At 43.7% G+C, this 22481-nt stretch overlaps 1 protein-coding gene and 1 long non-coding RNA gene across 4 annotated transcripts; both read left to right on the forward strand.

Annotated features, from left to right (window-relative positions):
* Window positions 1–2002: 2002 nt before the first annotated feature.
* On the forward strand, window positions 2003–10047 carry LOC118369860 (eukaryotic translation initiation factor 2 subunit 3-like). The gene is made up of 11 exons (XM_035754630.2): window positions 2003–2090; window positions 2844–2907; window positions 6779–6906; window positions 7082–7298; window positions 7427–7585; window positions 7776–7910; window positions 8006–8100; window positions 8293–8437; window positions 8540–8709; window positions 9058–9230; window positions 9322–10047. The coding sequence occupies exons 1-11, from the start codon at window positions 2013–2015 to the stop codon at window positions 9383–9385; spliced, it is 1428 nt and encodes a 475-aa protein (XP_035610523.2). The 5' UTR covers window positions 2003–2012; the 3' UTR covers window positions 9386–10047.
* An 11067-nt stretch (window positions 10048–21114) lies between these two features.
* Window positions 21115–22066, forward strand: LOC127916158 (uncharacterized). 3 transcript variants are annotated; one of them, XR_008093643.1, is made up of 4 exons: window positions 21115–21283; window positions 21463–21597; window positions 21643–21777; window positions 21823–22066. It is a non-coding gene; the product is annotated as an uncharacterized LOC127916158 (long non-coding RNA). The 3 variants fall into 3 exon arrangements; XR_008093644.1 differs by having other exon boundaries at window positions 21463–21552; XR_008093642.1 differs by lacking the exon at window positions 21463–21597 and having other exon boundaries at window positions 21115–21328.
* Window positions 22067–22481: the final 415 nt, after the last annotated feature.

Below are 22481 nucleotides of genomic sequence, written 5' to 3' on the forward strand. Positions count from 1 at the left end.
ATAATTTGCTCACGCACACATAATATGCACATACATTTATACTGACTCTACACAAACGCACACCCACTCACATACAATCATCTTATACGCTGCTGCTACTTTGTTTATCATATATCCTGATGCCCTAGTCACCTTACATATCTACCTCTAACACTCCAGTATCCCTGCACATTGTAAATATGGTACTAGAACTGACTGACCATGTATAGAGTATGCTTTCTTACTCTATTCTTCTTATTTCTTGTGTTTTTGTTCTACCTTGTTATTTGTTCAATTACATAATTATTGATAACTGCATTGTTGGGTTTAGAGCTTGCAAGAAAGGCAGTTCACTGTACGTGTGCACATGAGATTAAAAAAAACATGAAACTTGGAAAGAGTGCAGTCATTGATCTAGGTTCAGAGGCCTCTTGGCAGAGGCAATAGCAAGTAGCATGCTCACACCCCATCTTCCATAATAATGTAGCAACCCACACAGACAGCTGTGTGTTATGTGTTAGACTATTACTTGGTTGTGTTGTACCTACCAGTACCCAGTGCTCGCGGGGTCGCTATCTGCCAATCACGGGAATGCCTGGAATGTTCTGATGCCGGGCATCCTGATGGTTGGCAGAGTGGCGTGGCGTGGTTGTGGGGGGGGGGGTAGCCATTGTTCTCTCCCTTACGTCTGGCCTTCACATGAGAAGGTCACGGTTGTTTTATAGGGTATCCTTCATTTATTTGTCGTGGGCTACGGTCGAATAGTAGCCTCTGTGAAGTTGGGTTAATAAACTGTAAACTCAATGCTCTGTCTGGACAATTGTTCCCTTATGATGTAGTCAGGTCATTAAAATAACAATAAAGGCAATTGAATCACTGCATGGTAGACATTCTTGTCTACAATAGGGCAGTGTTTATGAATCTGTCCCCAGATACATTTACAGGTGGGGAACAAAATTGAAAACTGTACACTACTGAGCAGAGCTGTAACCTACTGTTCTGGTCTGGTCATACATATGCATCGATCACAGATTATGGAAACAAGGATATAATGTATATTAGTTTGTTACAGATATATGGTGGAAAGGAAAATGTAAAAATACAAATTAAACCTAGCCAGTATAGTTCAGAACAGCATGATAGTGTGAAAAGGGTCATATCTATCTTCCTTTTATATAACACCCCTTCCGTGGCATCCAACTGCTCTGAAACGCTAGTAAAACTAAATGCATGCTCTTCAACCAATCGCTGCCCGCACCCGCCCGCCCGTCTAGCATCACTACTCTGCACGGTTCTGATTTAGAATATCGTTGTTTGTGCAGCACTGCTTTGCTTTATCTTGGCCAGGTCGCAGTTGTAAATGAGAACTTGTTCTCAACTGGCCTACCTGGTCAAATAAAGGTGGGAAAAAAAATACAGTACAGCCCCATTGACAGCTAGAGCAAAACATAATGGCCTAGGGGGGATGAAGATGTTAAAAATATTTAGCCTTTCCCTATATGCAGGTGAAGGATTGAAGGGATATGGAGAATGAGAAACTATGGATTGGCAAAGCGAGCGAGAGAATTTATAATTGTACCAGGGCGGACCCTATGAAAAAACTACAAATGGACACATTATGAATGACGTCGTCAAGAAAGGACGGACCCAGGTATCTGAATTTCTTTCTATTTTATTTTGTGATGGAGGAATACATCAAACAAAAGCACAATGAAGAAACTGAATGAATTGTATACAGTTATTCACAGTAGCTGTCAACCGCAACAGTGGATATTGTGTAAGAGGGACATTGAATTGCGTGTGAATTAGAATATTGCATCATCCCTTGTAGGACCCTTTTCTTTTTATTCATTCATCAAAGAAAAACGAAATAATACATATCGATAGTAAAATTCAAGAGGACACATGATAAAACAGCTGATTGTTGATAACTGCAGAATTTTACTAGTGATCATACAATAAGAAACTCTTACTGCGTATAATTCAGTGTTAAATCATTCAGGCAATCTCCACAGCATACGGAAATTCCTTTTATGTTCAAGATGGCGGGTGACGAGTCTGGAATAACGCTGGGTCAGCCTCATCTTTCCAAACAAGATTTAAATTCGCTGGTGAGTGTTTATCTTTTCAACAGTGATGATAAGGATAGTGATGGTTTGGTTCCCTAAAAGTCACCAGAAAAAAATGTGAATCATTATGTTGTTGCGGGCACCGGGAAAGTGGCTGTTCTACCGGCACATGCTAACAGTAACTACCTAACGTTAGCTTGGTTGTCAGCGTGTGGATTGTCCATTTTCATCCCCGCCTAATGAGTAAAGGCAGTTTCCTCTTTCAAATACAGAAACATTAGCTTTCTAGACCTACAGGTCTATTTGTCGTTGTTTATGTGCATTTGTCTGTTGAATTATAACAGCTGTTCTGTACATCATCTTCCCTGACTGCACAGGAAATGTCGCAGCAGCACATCTGAACAGCCCATTCATTTGTATGAACGACCTATAATCAACACTTTAAAAAAAACTAAGATACGCGGGAATTCAAATATGTTTAGCTGTAAAATGTGACGATATTATTGCTGTGGATGTTATCATTGTACCATCTGCACCTGATGGTCACATTAACAGAGTACGTGGTCAAGTTGGCTAAACTCGCAGCCTTTGCCAGGTCCCGTTTACTAATGCAGAATGTATTACCCTTTCAGGTTATAATACAAACGGTCCTCTGTCTGCTTCACAATGTCTTAGCTCACAAAATTAATCATCCATTCCTTATTTCTCATGGCTACATCTCTCATTGTTATTTAGCCCACTCCAGATTAAGTACCATGCCTTTAATTAATTGACCTGTGTGTGTTTTCTCAACAGGATGTGTCCATCCTGACCCCTCTCTCCCAAGAGATCATCAGCAGACAGGCCACCATCAACATTGGTGAGTGAACCAGTCCCCTATAGCAGCTAGTGTTGTCATGATACCAGTATTGTGATACCAGAATTTCCTTGGCAAAAAAAGTAAACACTAAGCAGACTCCACTCTATGGTCATTTAAATGTTATGTGCCGAATGCAACAGGTCTAGTAGATCTTACCGTGAAATGCTTACTTACAAGCTCTTAACCAACAATGCACTTTTAAGAAAATATTTACAAAATAAACTAAAGTGTAAAAAAATAACACAATAAAATAAAAATCCAGTGATTTACTGGGCCATACGCACTACCCTCTGTAGCGCCTTACGGTCGGATGCCAAGCAGTGGCCATACCAGGTGGTGATGCAACCGGTCAGGATGCTCTCGATGCTGTAGAACTAATATTTTCAGTCTCCTGAGGGGAAATGGGGCATTGTCGTGATACCTTTGTACAGTATTGTGTGCTATAGCTTGGAAAATAAACATGTGACAACAAGGCTGTTTTTACCAACTTTAGGATTGTTTTCCTCAAGAAATGAAGTCTGCTTCATGTTTTGTTATTCTTTGCTTCCTTTCTAGTGTTGCGACACTGGTATGGTGACAACACTAATAGCAGCAGTGATATTTTTTTTATTTCACCAGGTAGGCCAGCTGAGAACAAGTTCTCATTTACAACTGCGACCTGGCCAAGATAAAGCAAAGCAGTGCATCACAAACACAGAGTTACACATGGGATAAACAAACATACAGTCAATAACACACTGGAGTGATAGATGTGCAAGTAGAGATGCAAAGGAACAAAACAATAAATAACAGGATGAGGTAGTTTGATGGGCTATTTACATGTGCAATGATCAGTAAGCTGCTCTGACAGTTGATGCTTAAAGTTAGTGAGGGAGATATAAGTCTCCAGCTTCAGTGATTTTTGCAATTCGTTCCAGTCATTGGCAGCAGAGAACTGGAAGGAAAGGCAGCCAAAGGAGGAGTTGGCTTTGGGCGTGACCAGTGAAATATACCTGCTGGAGCATGTGCTGCTATGGTGACCAGTGAGCTGAGATATGGAGGGGCTTTACCTAGCAAAGACTTATAGATGACCTGGAGCCATTGGGTTTGATGGCGAATATGAAGCGAGGGCCTTTGGTTACAAAACAGATGGCTCTGTGATAGACTACAACCAATTTTCTGAGTAGTGTTGTAGGCTATTTTGTAAATGACCGCTGAAGTCACGGATCGGTAGGATAGTCAGTTTTTTTGGATGGGTGTTCTTAAGGTGATTCCACAGGTTGGTGTTATTTTTTGATTTAGCCATTGCTGACCCCATGCTTACATCTTTATCACAAATAAATGCCAGTTCCATGTAATAGTCCCACACTGGTGCTCTGCTTTTCTCTGCCATCTGTAAAACGCACACACACACACAGCTCTGAAGTGACAATGATACTGAAGAGACAAATACTCTCAACTGTTTGAATAAAAATAGTTTAAGTTACCTGTGATGACTGTTGAAAACAAAAACTAATTTCTATATGCAGGAAATACTATTTTACGAATGGACATGGTAAGAATTGACTACCAAAGTGCGAGTCATAATTCCCATGACACCTTCTAGCAAAATCTGAAAAGCGCTTCCTTTGTTCATTTTTTTTCCCATAGGATATTTTTAGATTCACTTAAAATAAGCTCTGTGTTTCGTGTAGGCTTACACCAGCTTGCCAATTTTATAACTGTGTAGATATCCATAGGACAAGGTAACTCTGATCGATATTGGCTAAATATAAGCAAACATTTTTTTGTAGAGTGGATATATGAAAATATGTTGACAAACGTTACCTTATCCTAGTGAGATTTACACGGGTATCAAAACGCTGAGGCGGTTTAAGCATGAAACACAGACCTTATTGGAAGTAGATCAAGACATGATCTGTAAAATAACGAAGGAACCCCTTTCAAGTTCAGCCGCAAGTTATTACAGGAATTATAACACGTAGACTATTTCTCTCTCAACCATATACCTTTGACTATTACGAGCCTGCTGCTGCCTACCGCCCCTCAGTCAGACTGCTCTATCAAATCATAGACTTAACTACAATAAACACACAGAAATACGAGCCTTAGGTCAAATCTGGAAACTATCACCTCAAAAATTCCGTTCCGTATTTTATCTAACGGGTGGCATCCATGAGTCTAAATATTCCTGTTACATTGCACAACCTTCAATGTTATGTCATAATTACGTAACATTTTGGCAAATTAGTTCGCAACGAGCCAGGCTACCCAAACTGTTGCATATACCCTGACTGTGTGCAATGAACGCAAGAGAAGTGACACAATTTCACCTGGACTAGTTAACTGTAAGGTTGCAAGATTGGTTCCCCGAGCTGACAAGGTAAAAATCTGTTGTTCTGCCTCGTTCCTAGGCCATCGTTGAAAGTAAGAATGTGTTCTGAACCAACTTGCCTAGTTAAATAAAGATTAAATAAAGGTGTGTACATTTTTTTGGTTGTTGCAAAATCGGCACCCAAAAATAGATTTCTGATTGTTATGAAACCTTGAAATCGGCCCTGATTAATCGGTCGACCTCTAGTCTGGAGACTAACAGTGTCCAAATAAGGGCCAGACGTATACAGAATGGTAGAGTTGGATCAGATAATCACCAGCAGCAAGAACGACATCATTGCTGTATACAGAGAAAAGTCGGCCCGAGAATTGAACCCTGTGGCACCCCCATAGAGACTGCCAGAGCTCCAGACAACAGGCCCTCTGATTTGACACACTGAACTCTATCAGAGAAGTAGTTGGTGAACCAGGCGAGGCAGTCATTTGAGATAAGAATGCGGTGATTGATAGAGTCAAGCCCTGGCCAGGTTGATGAATATGGCTGCACAGTATTGTCTTTTATTGATGGCGGTAATGATATCGTTTAGGACCTTGAGCGTGGCTGAGGTGCACCCATGACCAGCTCTGAAACCTGATTGCATAGTGGAGAAGGTACGGTGGGATTCGAAATGGTTGGTGATCTGTTTTGTTAACTTGGCTTTCGAAGACTTTAGAAAGGTAGGATAGATATATGTCTGTAACAGTCTGGGTCTGGAGTCTCCCCCTTTTAAGAGGGGGATGACCGCGGCAGCTTTCCAATCTTTAGGGATCTCAGACGATACGAACGAGAGGTTGAACAGGCTAGTAATAGGGGTTTCAACAATTGTGGCGGATAATTTTAGAGGGTCCAGATTGTCTAGCCCAACTGATTTGTAGGGGTCCAGATTTTGCAGCTCTTTCAGAACATCAGGTGGGTGAAGGAGAAGTGGGGGAGGCTTGAGCAAGTTGCTGTTGGGGGTGCAGAGCTGTTTGCCGGGGTAGCCAGGTGGAAAGCATGACCAGCTGTAGAAAAAATACTTTTTGAAATTATCGTAGATGTATTGGTGGTGACAGTGTTTCCTAGCCTCAGTGCAGTGGGCAGCTGGGAGGAGTTGCTCTTATTCTCCATGGCCTTTACAGTGTCGCAGAATGTTTTTGAGTTTGTTCTACAGGATGCAAATTTCTGTTAGGAAAGCAAAGGCTAGCTTTTTCAAACTGCCTGTGTGTATTGGTTCCGAACTTCACTGAAAAGTTGCATATTGTGGGGGCTGTTCGATGCTAATGCCTTACACCACAGGATGTTTTTGTCTAACTGGTGTCTTGTCGAACATGAGATCTGGGGACCTCAGCCATATATAGTCTGCCCCTTACCTGATCTCCCAATTTTAGCCTTTGATTAAATGTGCAAATTTGACATTGGGAAAATAATGATTCAAAGGCTAATTATTGACAATGTTATACTGTGAGTGTTGATTCCTAACACCCATCTCTACTGTCTGAGCACCTCCAGTAACACCCTCTGTTCTTTCCTGGCCTGTAGGCACCATTGGTCATGTGGCCCACGGAAAGTCTACGGTGGTCAAGGCCATCTCAGGGGTTCACACTGTCCGCTTCAAGAACGAGCTGGAGAGGAACATCACCATTAAGCTAGGTTACGCTAACGCCAAGGTAAGTAAACAACGCACTGTTTAGGTCCAATAAATGAAGGTTGAGTACCCATAACGTAGGAGCACCCGTAACTGTTGGCAACACATGAGGATGGGGCGTGACATGGGTAGAAGGAGTGAATGGAAATGGTACAGTACCAAAAGCATAGATTATGTGGTTCCCCTCCCTGCTCTAGGTGTATAAGCTGGATGACCCCAGCTGTCCCAGGCCAGAGTGCTACAGGTCGTGTGGCTCCAGTACTCCTGATGAGTTCCCTACAGACATCCCTGGAACCAAGGGCAACTTCAAACTGGTCAGACATGTGTCCTTCGTGGACTGTCCCGGTCACGATATTCTGATGGCCACCATGCTGAACGGAGCAGCTGTCATGGACGCTGCCCTCCTGCTCATTGGTAAGACACACTTCTGCTGATCAATACTGTATAATAATCCTACTCCTGACATTACTGATTGAACAATAATCACACTGCCCATCACCTGATCAGCTCTCGGCAACTTAACCCACATCCCTCTCTTCCAGCGGGTAACGAGTCATGTCCCCAGCCCCAGACCTCTGAGCACCTGGCTGCCATAGAGATCATGAAGCTCAAACACATCCTGATCCTTCAGAACAAGATTGATCTGGTCAAGGAGAGCCAGGCCAAGGAGCAGTACGAACAGATTCTAGCCTTCGTACAGGGTCAGTGGCTGGAATAGCTCACTCTTGTTAAGCTTTGTGTGTGTTTGTCTGAGGGAAGTATGTCTGTTTGTTTAACCCCTCTGCCTTCTTAAAAGTGTGTAACCTCCGTGTGTCTGTGTGTAACCTCTCTCCTTGTGTGTAACCTCTCTCCTCGTGTGTCTGTGTGTAACCTCTCTCCTCGTGTGTGTAGGTACTGTGGCAGAGGGGGCACCTATCATTCCTATCTCAGCACAGTTGAAGTACAACATAGAGGTGGTGTGTGAATACATTGTCAAGAAGATCCCTGTCCCCATCAGAGACTTCACCTCAGAACCCAGACTCATCGGTAAGAACAGACACACGTGATGACTTGAACCCAGCGGTCTCTGTTATGCTTATAATAAATAATGTGTTGATGTGGCGTGCGTTTACATATTTCAGTGATCCGGTCATTTGACGTCAACAAGCCGGGTTGTGAGGTGGATGACCTGAAAGGAGGTGTGGCTGGAGGCAGTATACTAAAAGGCGTGCTCAAGGTAGGACACCTGCTTCTTCCCTTTGCCTCAAAGCATCATGGGCAAGTGGTTCAATGGTGCAAAGTTCTTATGAAGCTCTCTGCTTTTCATTAACCTCTGCCATTCGTTCATCCTCTCTTTTCTCTCTCCTGTCTCTTCCTCTCCGTTCTCTCCCTCTGTACTTCCCTCCCTCTTTTATATCTGTCTCTCCAGGTGGGACAGGAGTTGGAGGTGCGTCCAGGCATTGTGTCTAAGGACCATGAGGGGAAGCTAATGTGTAAACCCATCTTTTCCAAGATCGTCTCTCTGTTCGCAGAACACAACGACCTGCAATATGCGGCACCCGGGGGACTCATTGGTATGAACCTGTGTGTGTGTGTGTTGTGACTGTATGGTGGGTCAGGTGTGTGTTTCTAATATGAGTATAAACACTAAGGTGTGTGTTCTCTTTCCTATCCAGGTGTTGGCACTAAGATTGACCCGACCCTGTGCAGAGCTGACCGTATGGTTGGTCAGGTGCTGGGAGCGGTCGGAGCGCTACCAGAGATCTTTACAGAGCTGGAAATCTCCTACTTCTTGTTGAGGAGGCTTCTGGGAGTCCGCACTGAAGGAGACAAGAAGGCTGCCAAGGTCAGCACTGCACCCTGGGCTTGGTGTTGAACTGGTGTAGATGGAAATGGACCGGATTTTTTTTTATACTGATTTTTTAAAATTAAATTTAGAGGAGGAAGCATCTTTAGATTACTGAGACACAGTGCGAGGGGGCAGGCAGGCAGTGCGAGGGGGCAGGCAGGCAGGCAGGCAGTGCGAGGCGGCTGGCAGGCAGGCAGTGCGAGGCGGCTGGCTGGCAGGCAGGCAGTGCGAGGCGGCTGGCTGGCAGGCAGGCAGTGCGAGGCGGCTGGCTGGCAGGCAGGCAGTGCGTCTTTTCTGTATTTACTCAAGCTTTCTTTCCTGTGTTTGTCTTGTTCCTCCCCTCAGGTCCAGAAGCTGTCTAAGAACGAGGTGTTGATGGTGAACATCGGCAGTCTGTCTACGGGCGGCAGAGTGAGTGCAGTGAAGGCTGATTTGGCCAAGATCGTCCTGACCAACCCTGTCTGCACTGAGGTCGGAGAGAAGATTGCGCTCAGTCGTCGTGTGGAGAAACATTGGCGGTAAGATGGAAGAGGGGTTTTCACTGGATTTTGTGTGTTTGGCTGTTCATCCTTACTTTTGTGTCTCATTGGTTCTCTTCCCTCTCTGTAGTCTGATTGGCTGGGGCCAGATCAGGAGGGGGGTGACCATCACCCCCACGGTGGACGACGACTGAGGAACCAGACCGGAAGTGTCTTCATGGCAACACCCTCTCAACCAGACGACATGCCCAACGTACTCTTTTTCATACATCAACACCTTTTCAAGTTGAAAAAGAGGAATACCTGCCCCAGGAGGGGGAAGGGAGGAGGCTGCATCACAATAGTCTAAACTGGCTTCATCACCCTGTCTTCTCTCATCTGCACTGATAAATAAACAACTGGGGCAGGTGGAAGCAGATTACTCATATTAGAAATCTACTGCTTACCTGTCTTTTTTTCAGATCAGTGCAGACGAATGAGAATAGATGAGGAGAGGAAGCCACAGTAGAGTATTGAGATACGTCCAGGGAGGGTTAAGGGAAGGTAGCTGGTCAGTGGTTTTAAGATGAGTCTCCCAAAGCAGGACTGTGACTGATTGAACAGGGAGCAACACTCACAATGCTCACAACACTCACAGATAGAAATGTAATGGATAGAGCTGAGATGACACGAGTCCCTATTCATTCCATTTGATGGAAAATCCTGTCTTGCTATATTTCTATCTGACTGTACAGTAAGCGTTGCTCCCTCCTGAATAAGCCCTGCCACAGACGGGGAACAGAGGCTTCATAGTGCTGTGTGTTCTGCTGTCAACTGCTTTCAGTAGAATCTAATAAAATGGACATTTGGAACAAAAGCCTGTTAGTGTGTTTTTTTTAATATGCTATGGAATGTGATTGGCCCCTTTTATTATTCAATGTTCTATTTAGGTATGTTTCTGTCCAATCGAAGCAGTCTTGGGGCAAGAATAAAAAGGGTTGTGAAATGGCTTCCATCTTTGAAGATCCTGTCCTATTGTGGATGAGTCACAGCTTCTGTAAAGCCTAAATACAGCTACAGTATAAACACACTAATGATTTACCTGTAAACTTCCCCGCTAACTCAATTTAGGGTGAAATTCAGCTCAGTCTGAGCCAATGGAGAGCTTAGATTAACAATTGCCGAGCAGGAGGACAAGACAGTACGGAGATTTCAATAGTACCTGAAAAAAGGGTGTGCTGGATGATTTTTTTTTTGTCCCCACAGCTAGAGAATGCAGGGAGGGAGTATACAATGGGGAGGCCCATGGACTGGAGGGGGCTGTGGATATGATGAGGGAGGCCTAGGGACTGGAGGGGGCTGTGGATATGATGAGGGAGGCCTAGGGACTGGAGGGGGCTGTGGATATGATGAGGGAGGCCTCGGGACTGGAGGGGGCTGTGGATATGAGGGAGGCCTAGGGACTGGAGGGGGCTGTGGATATGATGAGGGAGGCCTCGGGACTGGAGGGGGCTGTGGATATGAGGGAGGCCTCGGGACTGGAGGGGGCTGTGGATATGATGAGGGAGGCCTAGGGACTGGAGGGGGCTGTGGATATGATGAGGGAGGCCTAGGGACTGGAGGGGGCTGTGGATATGATGAGGGAGGCCTCGGGACTGGAGGGGGCTGTGAGGATCTCACTAGAGATCCTGAGGAATATGAAGTTCAACAGTCTTGCTGAAAGACTACAAATCGAAAGCCAAACAGGTAATGACTCGCATTATGTTAGTAATTCCATTTATTTCTACTCATTGTTAACATTGTGATACACAGGTGTGACAAAGTGAAATGTTGGTGTTCATATTACCAATATTAAAACTGAAACCTTTTATTTCAGCCATAACAGAGGTGGTAACGAGTGATCAGATAAACAAACCTCAACCTTAGGAGGAAACTGCTTCTGAACCTCTTCCACCGGAGGAGAAAAAGCCTCCCAAACTGACTCTCCCAAAGGAGGAGTGCTCCTGTCCTGTGTCCCATGACATCTTCAGGGATCCTGTCATCCTGCCACGTGGTCACAGCCTCCTGTCTGCAGGAACATTGGAGAGAGAAGGAAAGAATGTCCTGTTAGTAGAAGAGATCCCAATAAATCCAACTAGCGATCCAAAAAAGTCCTACGGGATTGGAGTAGTTCTGCAGTCTGCACAGTGAGAAACTATTCTGTCTGGAGGATAAACAGCTAGCGTGTGGTGTGTCGGAATTTTTTTAAACACAAGTTCAGACCAATAGAAGAAGCTGCACAGGACCATAAGCTACAATTGGCTAAATATGTTAAATTTAACACTGAAGTTGTTCATAGAGATTAACAAAAATACAGTGGTGTAAAGTACTTGAGCAAAAATACTTTAAAGTACAACTTAAGTCCTTCTTTGGGGTCTCTGTACTTTACTATTTACATTTTGGATTACTTTTACTTCACTAGATTCCTGAGTAAAATAATGTACGTTTTTTACTCCATACATTTTCCCTGACACCCGAAAGTACTAGTTACATTTGGAATACTTAGCAGGCCAGGAAAATGGTCATTCCTTGTCATCCCTACTGCCTTTGATCTGGCGGACTCACTAAACACAAATGCTTAGTTTGTAAATGATGTAGTGTGCCCCTGGCTATCTGTAAATTATTTTAAAAATGTAAAAATAAAAAACAAGAAAATGGTGCTGTCTGATTTGCTGAATATAAAGATTTTGAAATGATTTATACTTTTGATACTTAAGTATATTTTAGCAATTAAATGTATATTTTGATACTTAAGTATATTGAAAACCAAATACTTTTACTCAAGTAATATTTTACTGGGTGACTTTCACTTTTCACATCAAGGATATTGAGTGAGGAGAGAATTCTGTGATCTCTACATACTGTAGATGCCTGGGGTTACCTGATAATAACTACCATTCCTTTCACTGTCTCCAGAGCACAGGCCCAGCAAACAAAGAGACAGATTAGGGAGGAGTTAGATAATCTTCACCAGTTTCGACGAGATGAAGAGGAGGCCAGGATAAAAATAATAATAATCAGGAAGCCAGTGTAGAGAGGCTAGCACTGAAGTAATATGTTCTAATTTTGGGGTTCTAGTCATGATTCCAGCAACTGTATTTAGCACGAGCTGTAATGCATTTAGTGCTTTATCCAGGTAGACAGAGAGTAGAGCATTGCAGTAGTCTAATCTCGATGTGAGAAAAGCATAGATTAGTTTTTCTGCAACATTTTTAGACAAAAAGGTTCAGATTTTTTGCAATGTTATGACAATGGAATAAAGGTGCTCTTGAAATATTTTTTACATTAGTCAAAAGAGAGATCAGGCGAGGCTCCAGAGTAACACCGAGGTCCTTCATTGTTTTATTTGAGTCGACTGTAAAACCTTTGAGATACATTTTCAGATCAAACAGAAGATCTCTTTGTTTCTTGGGACCTAGAACTAGCATCTCTGTTTTGTCTGAGTTTAAAAGTACAACATTTGCCACCATCCACTTCCTTATGTCAGAAACACAGCCTTTCAGGGTAGGCAATTCTGGGACTTCATCATGTTTACTCTAAATGTATAGCTGTGTGTCATCTGCATAGCCATCGCTAAGACATAGCATATATACTGAACACAAAAGTGGTCCTAAAACGGAACCTTGAGGAACACAAACTTACCATTGATTTTTCAGAGGACAAACCATCCACAGAGACAAACTGGTATCTTTCCAACAGATAAGAACTAGCAAGAACTTGTCCGCATAGACAAATTCGGGTTTCCAACCTCTCCAAAAGAATGTGGTGATCGATGGTGTCAAAACCAGGTCTCGGAGCACAAGGAGAGACACGGAGCCTTGGTCTGACGCCATTAAAAGGTACTTTACCACCTTCATCAGTGTGGTCTCAGTACTATGATGGGGTCTAAAGCCAGACTGGAGCGTTTTGGATACATTATTTGTCTTCAGGAAGGCAGTGAGTTGCTGAGCAACAGCTTTTCCCAAACATTATCTGACACTGATAACTACACACATTCACACACACTTTCACTGAGAGAGTATTTCCATTTATTGGTAATGGTTGTAGTCTCCATCCTCCTTACCAATGTAGGCCTCTGTGCAAAAGTACAGCACCGTTTGTCTCTGGAACCACATTCAAATGATATATCAATTCTCCTGGTCACAAGTATAGATTCTGGCCTTTAATGCAGAGATAGATTTTTGAATGTACCTTTATTGTACATTAGAAAGTTCAGGACCATGTGTGATGCATTGAATGAAAATTAAATGTTTAATGTATGGCACAAAAAAACAAAAACAAGAAAAAAAAAGATACATTTGGTCAATAAGACCAATAAAAAATTGAAATATTTACCTAAAGTAAATATGTGGCCTTTATGTACAAATGTAGGCTACATAAATTCATCATAGGTTACCTTTGAGTAGTCTAATTGCCTAGTCTTTGAGTAATAAGTCATATAATAATAATAAAGTTGTAATATGAATGTTAATAAAATATTCATTTATCAATCCAAACATCTCAGCCTTATTCAACCCTCTCTGTTAATATACGATAAAAGAGACAAGACGCCCGCAACTTGTGTTTCTTTGGGGAAGCGCCACTGCGTTTTTAAGATTTCACTGTTAAATTCGGCACACAGATTGATAAAGAATTGTTGCTCCTCTTCTCGCCAGAAAGCGTATTTGATAATGGTATCTGTGTGTATGAGTACCCGTCTTACTACAGGCAGCTGCTGAGCTGCACTAAAGGATCCTCAGGTATGGTGCTTTTGCTCTAATGATCCAGGGTCAGATATTGATCTCCTAGCCTACTGATGATATCCTACTGATCCAGGGACAGATATTGATCTCCTAGACTACTGATGATATCCTACTGATCCAGGGTCAGATATTGATCTCCTAGCCTACTGATGATATCCTACTGATCCAGGGTCAGATATTGATCTCCTAGCCTACTGATGATGTCCTACTGATCCAGGGACAGATATTGATCTCCTAGCCTACTGATGATATCCTACTGATCCAGGGTCAGATATTGATCTCCTAGACTACTGATGATATCCTACTGATCCAGGGTCAGATATTGATATCATAGCCTACTGATGATGTCCTACTGATGGTTAAGTTATAATAATATTTTTGAATGAGATTAGAACATCTGAATAATCAGTGGTTACAGCCATACATCACTCCTGGACTCAATTGCTCACTTGACTGGATAGTATGTGTGCTTGAGCCCGGCTGGAACAAAATCCTGCACACCCTGTAGCTCTCCAGGGCTGGGTGGGGGGAGGAGGGTAAGGGACAGGGGTAAGTTTGATTTTAAACATAGCCCTAATCTTAACCTTAAACACACTGCAAACCTTATGCCTAACCCGAAGCTTAAATTAAGACCAAAAAGCATATTTTTGTAGCCAATTTTGATTTTGTGGCTGTGGAATCGTATTTTGTGGATATAGAAGCTAGTGGAAACCGTCAATGTGGGATTGATAAAATGTCTGCTCATGTCTGTTTGTGATTGGCCAGATGTCCAGAGGGGGCGGGCTGGTTCACCATCATGAACCAGATCCGCAGGAAACGCACAACCTCTGACAGGAAGTCAACGTCCGTCCGCAGAGAACAGGATGAGAGAATAAGAGCAGGTGAGAAGAGGACAGGATGAGAGAATAAGAGCAGGTAGAGGGGGACAGGATGAGAGAATAAGAGCAGGTGAGAAGAGGACAGGATGAGAGAATAAGAGCAGGTGAGAAGGGGACAGGATGAGAGAATAAGAGCAGGTGAGAATAAGAGCAGGTGAGAATAAGAGCAGGTGATGAAGAGAACAGGATGAGAGAATAAGAGCAGGTGAGAAGGGGACAGGATGAGAGAATAAGAGCAGGTGAGAAGAGGACAGGATGAGAGAATAAGAGCAGGTGAGAAGAGGACAGGATGAGAGAATAAGAGCAGGTGAGAAGAGGACAGGATGAGAGAATAAGAGCAGGTGAGAAGAGGACAGGATGAGAGAATAAGAGCAGGTGAGAAGGGGACAGGATGAGAGAATAAGAGCAGGTGAGAAGAGGACAGGATGAGAGAATAAGAGCAGGTGAGAAGGGGACAGGATGAGAGAATAAGAGCAGGTGAGAAGAGGACAGGATGAGAGAATAAGAGCAGGTGAGAAGAGGACAGGATGAGAGAATAAGAGCAGGTGATGAAGAGGACAGGATGAGAGAATAAGAGCAGGTGAGAAGGGGACAGGATGAGAGAATAAGAGCAGGTGAGAAGAGGACAGGATGAGAGAATAAGAGCAGGCGAGAAGAGGACAGGATGAGAGAATAAGAGCAGGTGAGAAGGGGACAGGATGAGAGAATAAGAGCAGGTGAGAAGAGGACAGGATGAGAGAATAAGAGCAGGTGAGAAAGAGGACAGGATGAGAGAATAAGAGCAGGTGAGAAGAAGACAGGAAGAGAGAATAAGAGCAGGTGAGAAGAGTGTGAGAACCTTGATAATGGGTACTTAATAGTCAAAACCATTTCACTGGAGCTGTAGTGTATCTTAGGATGACTTAATGTGTGATCATTTTAAAAAATATATATTTTTTGTTTTTTTTAACCTTTATTTTGACAGAGAGATGATGCTGAGAACAAGGTAATATTTTGAGATGAGCCCTGTTTAGCACAATACATCAAAATAACATATACGGATTAAACTACACATCCATATAGACCCCTTTCTGTGTTCACAAACATTGCCACAACGAGGCCGATGCCTCAACTGCACTATACCTTTTTTTTTTAAACACTAACTTCAACCTGTAAAATGGCTCTCAGGCTATCTTTTGCTACAGCCTGTCAATGACATATCATTCTAGCTAACATCTGCTGCATCCAAAGTAGTTATTTTTCAAAGATCACAACCAAATATAATCTTAGCAACTGTTCAAGCAATAATCAAAACATCATTGTAAGCGCATGAGAACCCCAAAAAGTTATTTTGTTTAGAAGTAATAAGAACGTAAATCTAGGCTATGGGCGCAGATGGCGATGGCGCGCATCTGTGCGTGATGTCAGTGTGTCGTGTACTGGAAAGGAGTCTATACACATTAAAATACACAATACATGAAAAGCAAAAGCAAATGTGTTTGTGTCGTGTCCCAGGTGTTTATACTGACCCAGCAGAGTGTATGTGACATGGGATGGGGTTGTGTTTTTCCAGAGGCTGGGGAGGAGCAGCCGGGTCACCCGTGATTCAAGTCAGTATTCGATGTCTGAAGACGTCAGGAGGTGACATGGAAACTGGCCACTAGGGGCAACAGGAAGGGCAAGTAGGTTTCGGTTGGCAGATGGCCTTAAGCATCTGCCTCTGGTGCCAAAGGTTGCATCGATATAGTTGTTTTAAAGATTTTTGTTTTAAGCCTTATCCCAAACTCAAATACCTAACATTAAGAGTTCTGAGGTAATGCCTGAATTTAAACCTAACCTTAAAAATTAAACACTTCGAAATTTGAGAAACATGGATGAACGTCTAATTTCGATGTGAGACTGTGAGAGAGCTAGTTGTGGAATCGAGCAGACAGCAGGACTGAGTCTGGCTCACTGTGACCTCACTGCTACTGATGTAATGGAACTGGGTTAGAACACGAAGACACACACAGCGTTGTACAAGGCTAAAGGAAAACTCCACCCAAAAGCTATATTTTGGTAGTTGTTTCATTAGTCCATTATGATATAGTCCCAAAATGTTTTGCATGTTGTATGTCAGCAATCAAGTTTTCAAGATATTTCAAAATACAAAAATACAGCCGGTATGATGCGTTTTGCATCCTATGATGCGTTTTGCATCATACCGGCGGTATTTCTGTATTTTTAAAGATATATATCTTGAAAACTTGAATGCTGACATAATGGTCCGACACATTTAAGGGCTTTGCTATTGACATTTTATTTTTTAGATCAGGCACACAATAATCTTGTGATATTAAATTAAAGCACCTTCACTATACCTTCTGCACATGATCCCCCTGGAAATGACTTTGATTAAAAAGTAAGAACATTCCATCTGTCAAACTACTAACAGTGTGAGTCTACTGATCTGACCTGTTGGCTTTGACTTCACTCTGACATGCTGATGATTGTTTGAATACATGATGTGCCGGTACTTGAATAACAAGTTTGGCTCCTTTATGTGTGTCTGTAATACGTCTGCAGGCTGAAAGTAGAGAAAAAACAACAACATGCTCCTCTCGTTTATCTGTCTTGCTGGCGGGTACATTTTTCTCCTTCACTGCAAGTTTCTTCTCCCTCTCTCCTCACTGTGGGCACAGTGCTTGTGCCCACAGAAATAGACACGTGCACGCAGGGGGGGCGCGTGATGTTCCCCAATGCTGGAAGGGTGGCTGATAGAGGAAATTATGGTTGAAATGACTAATTATTTATACATTCCAATCAGAACTGACTAGTCCAAATGCTATAATGTACTGTACATGTGAATTTTCTCTCTTGCTCCCTTTCCCAATTGTATATAATGTAGTCAGGAGTTTAGTAACAATGAAGGTCTGTTCCTTAGTTCATTCAGTTGTACAAATCTCCAGGTGGTGGGAACGGGCCATCTCCAGATTGTCTAGAATGTTGATTTATACTGACTGGCCTTGACTTCGTGCTGATAACGCGAAGGCTCAAGAGCTAGAGGGCCCCTCTACTTGTAAATAGAACGTTTGGAAAACGCTGACGTCATTTTCAGTTTATAACCTGTGGAAATGTGTGTATGCGTTTAGTACTCTCTTGAAATAAACGCTGTTACCTTTGGCTTTTAAGACTGGTCTCGATCTACTTCATGCATAATTAATGAACTTACACCTCATTAATGAATTAGAAACGAGTGCGAATTTGGTTTTGGTTACAAAATACATAGGAATCTAGAATTCCTCTATCAGTGGCCCTGAGTGAAAAAGTTTGGGAACCTCTGGTCTAGGGCAATGGTACTACTCATCATATGAGGGGAGTGACAAAACTCCATTATTTGCATGTAAGACGTGTAAGTGTGTTTGTGTATTAGCTGTATGGCGTTGCGGAGCTCGAGGCCAGTCTCCTTTAGGTAGAGCATTACAGCCTTGAGGCCTAACTGAAAGACGTGGTAGGGAGGGTCTCCCAGAGAGTTGTCATTCAACTGTAGAACCACCAGGTGGCGCAGGAGAGGAAGCAATCTGGGCAGAGCAGGTAGATGGTTATCCTGCATATACAGTGGGGCAAAAAAGTATTTAGTCAGCCACCAATTGTGCAAGTTCTCCCACTTAAAAATATGAGAGAGGCCTATAATTTTCATCATAGGTACACTTCAACTATGACAGACAAAATGAGAAAAAAAATCCAGAAAATCACTTTGTAGGATTTTTAATGAATTTATTTGCAAATCATGGTGGAAAATAAGTATTTGGTCAATAACAAAAGTTTATCTCAATACTTTGTTATATATCCTTTGTTGGCAATGACAGAGGTCAAACGTTTTCTGTAAGTCTTCACAAGGTTTTCACACACTGTTGCTAGTATTTTGGCCCATTCCTCCATGCAGATCTCCTCTAGAGCAGTGATGTTTTGGGGCTGTTGCTAGGCAACACAGACTTTCAACTCCCTCCAAAGATTTTCTATGGGGTTGAGATCTTGAGACTGGCTAGGCCACTCCAGGACCTTGAAATGCTTCTTACGAATCCACTCCTTCGTTGCCCGGGTGGGGTGTTTGGGATCATTGTCATGCTGAAAGACCCAGCCACGTTTCATCTTCAATGCCCTTGCTGATGGAAGGAGGTTTTTACTCAAAATCTCACAATACATGGCCCCATTCATTCTTTCCTTTACACGGATCAGTCGTCCTGGTCCCTTTGCCGAAAAACAGCCCCAAAGCATGATGTTTCCACCCCCATGCTTCACAGTAGGTATGGTGTTCTTTGGATGCAACTTAGCATTCTTTGTCCTCCAAACACGACAAGTTGAGTTTTGACTAAAAAGTTATATTTTGGTTTCATCTGACCATATGACATTCTCCCAATCTTCTTCTGGATCATCCAAATGCTCTCTAGCAAACTTCAGACGGGCCTGGACATGTACTGGCTTAAGCAGGGGGACACGTCTGGCACTGCAGGATTTGAGTCCCTGGTGGCATAGTGTGTTACTGATGGTAGGCTTTGTTACTTTGGTCCCAGCTCTCTGCAGGTCATTCACTAGGTCCCCCTGTGTTGTTCTGGGACTTTTGCTCACTGTTCTTGTGATCATTTTGACCCCATGGGGTGAGATCTTGCGTGGAGCCCCAGATCGAGGGAGATTATCAGTGGTCTTGTATGTCTTCCATTTCCTAATAATTGCTTCCACAGTTGATTTCTTCAAACCAAGCTGCTTACCTATTGCAGATTCAGTCTTCCCAGCCTGGTGCAGGTCTACAATTTTGTTTCTGGTGTCCTTTGACAGCTCTTTGGTCTTGGCCATAGTGGAGTTCGGAGTGTGACTGTTTGAGGTTGTGGACAGGTGTCTTTTATACTGATAACAAGTTCAAACAGGTGCCATTAATACAGGTCTGTGAGAGCCAGAAATCTTGCTTGTTTGTAGGTGACCAAATACTTATTTTCCACCATAATTATTTTTTTTATTTTATTTTTTATTTTTACCCCTTTTTCTCCCCAATTTTGTGGTATCCAATTGTTTAGTAGCTACGATCTTGTCTCATCGCTACAACTCCCGTTCGGGCTCGGGAGAGATGAAGGTTGATGCGTCCTCATGTGTCCTCCTTGTTTGTAGGTGACCAAATACTTATTTTCCACCATAATTTGCAAATAAATTCATAAAAAATCCTACAATGTGATTTTCTGGATTTTTTTTCTCATTTTGTCTGTCATAGTTGAAGTGTACCTATGATGAAAATTACAGGCCACTCTCATCTTTTTAAGTGGGAGAACTTGCACAATTGGTGGCTGACTAAATACATTTTTGCCCCACTGAACAACTCCCTTAAAGCTGGGAGAAAGGAGACAGTTAGGTGTGAATGTGTATATGTGTGCTTGAAAAATGATGTTTAATTTTGATTGGAATCCAGCCAAAGTGGGGATATCTAAAATATTTTATTTACTCACAATCTGCATTCAGAATGACTGCCAGGGTTGGAATGATGGGTGAACGAGACCACCTAAACTGGAACAACCATATCAACAACAGGTGCATTAGTTTAAAAACATTTAAGATATTTGTCTTAGTGTAGCATAATATAAATTAATTGACAAAATAAACAATCAATGTACATGCAAAAATACAGATATTGAAAAAAAACTATTCAAAAAAATCTAACTGCAATAAAGAATGCTGGGAAATATGATAATGTTGGGCCTGTTTTTACAGACCAGCTTGACCAGCTAGTCGGCCAGCCTAACCAGTTAGACCATGTTGGTCAGACCAGAATTGACCAGCAATTGACCAGCATGAACCAGCTTGAAATCTGGGCTGGCCTATGCAGTTGTTTTCAGCAGGGTAGCTGACTGAGGTCCATCCAGTGGGTTGTGGCTGAGGACAAGGGAGCGTAGCTGACTGAGGTCCATCCAGTGGGTTGTGGCTGAGGACAAGGGAGCGTAGCTGACTGAGGTCCATCCAGTGGATTGTGGCTGAGGACAAGGGAGCGTAGCTGACTGAGGTCCAGTGGGTTGTGGCTGAGGACAAGGGAGTGTAGCTGACTGAGGTCCAGTGGGTTGTGGCTGAGGACAAGGGAGCGTAGCTGACTGAGGTCCAGTGGGTTGTGGCTGAGGACAAGGGAGTGTAGCTGACTGAGGTCCAGTGGGTTGTGGCTGAGGACAAGGGAGCGTAGCTGACTGAGGTCCAGTGGGTTGTGGCTGAGGACAAGGGAGTGTAGCTGACTGAGGTCCAGTGGGTTGTGGCTGAGGACAAGGGAGCGTAGCTGACTGAGGTCCAGTGGGTTGTGGCTGAGGACAAGGGAGCATAGCTGACTGAGGTGCAGTGGGTTGTGGCTGAGGACAAGTGAGCGTAGCTGACTGAGGTCCAGTGGGTTGTGGCTGAGGACAAGGGAGCGTAGCTGACTGAGGTCCAGTGGGTTGTGGCTGAGGACAAGGGAGCGTAGCTGACTGAGGTCCAGTGGGTTGTGGCTGAGGACAAGGGAGCGTAGCTGACTGAGGTGCAGTGGGTTGTGGCTGAGGACAAGGGAGCGTAGCTGACTGAGGTCCAGTGGGTTGTGGCTGAGGACAAGGGAGCGTAGCTGACTGACTCCAGTGGGTTGTGGCTGAGGACAAGGGAGCGTAGCTGACTGAGGTGCAGTGGGTTGTGGCTGAGGACAAGGGAGCGTAGCTGACTGAGGTCCAGTGGGTTGTGGCTGAGGACAAGGGAGCGTAGCTGACTGAGGTGCAGTGGGTTGTGGCTGAGGACAAGGGAGCGTAGCTGACTGAGGTCCAGTGGGTTGTGGCTGAGGACAAGTGAGCGTAGCTGACTGAGGTCCAGTGGGTTGTGGCTGAGGACAAGGGAGCGTAGCTGACTGAGGTCCAGTGGGTTGTGGCTGAGGACAAGGGAGCGTAGCTGACTGAGGTCCAGTGGGTTGTGGCTGAGGACAAGGGAGCGTAGCTGACTGAGGTCCAGTGGGTTGTGGCTGAGGACAAGTGAGCGTAGCTGACTGAGGTCCAGTGGGTTGTGGCTGAGGACAAGGGAGCGTAGCTGACTGAGGTCCAGTGGGTTGTGGCTGAGGACAAGGGAGCGTAGCTGCGCCGTAGTAGGCATCCCAGTTCCTGGCACACGGTGCCCAGCCGCTTGTGGTTAAAGTGGATAACAGGCTGGCGTGTTTGGAGATGTCAGGCAGGATATGTTGGAGCTAGATCCTGTCCAAGTGGACCAGGTGGGCAGGGCGATAGCCTGGCTGAGGACACCGTCATCTACGATGTGATTGGACACCAGGTCCAGAATCTCCAAGGTTCCATTGTTCTTCAGAACCTCAGCGAGTCACACGGTTACTGAGCAGAGGAGATAAATAGAGGAGGGGTGTATGGTGTGAGTAATTATGAGTGCACTTGTGGGGGGCATATCTGACATCTGGCCTGCTGCCTCCTCCTAAGACAGAGAGATGAAAAGAGAGATACAGATGAAACCCTTGTTGTGGAAAATTAAATCTAAAGATTAGGCAGAGACTAATTTAATTCCATAATAGTGATTCATTTTTAAAGGGAAAATGAACCCCAAAATGTCATGGATAAGGAGGACAGGAGATCTTTTACCTTTAAGGCTCAGCTGGAAAACAGACAGTACTTCAGAGATGTTTAAATAAGGTCTCTTATCTTATTAAT

This window comes from Oncorhynchus keta, chromosome 4, assembly GCF_023373465.1.
Source record: "Oncorhynchus keta strain PuntledgeMale-10-30-2019 chromosome 4, Oket_V2, whole genome shotgun sequence".
Lineage (NCBI taxonomy): Eukaryota > Metazoa > Chordata > Actinopteri > Salmoniformes > Salmonidae > Oncorhynchus > Oncorhynchus keta.

Coding starts and splice junctions, on each gene's coding strand:
- LOC118369860 (XM_035754630.2), top strand. CDS start 2,013: ATGTTCAAGATGGCGGGTGACGAGTCTGGAATAACGCTGGGTCAGCCT. Junction 2,908..6,778: donor ACAGGCCACCATCAACATTG/GTGAGTGAACCA, acceptor CCTGGCCTGTAG/GCACCATTGGTCATGTGGCC. Junction 8,101..8,292: donor TACTAAAAGGCGTGCTCAAG/GTAGGACACCTG, acceptor CTGTCTCTCCAG/GTGGGACAGGAGTTGGAGGT.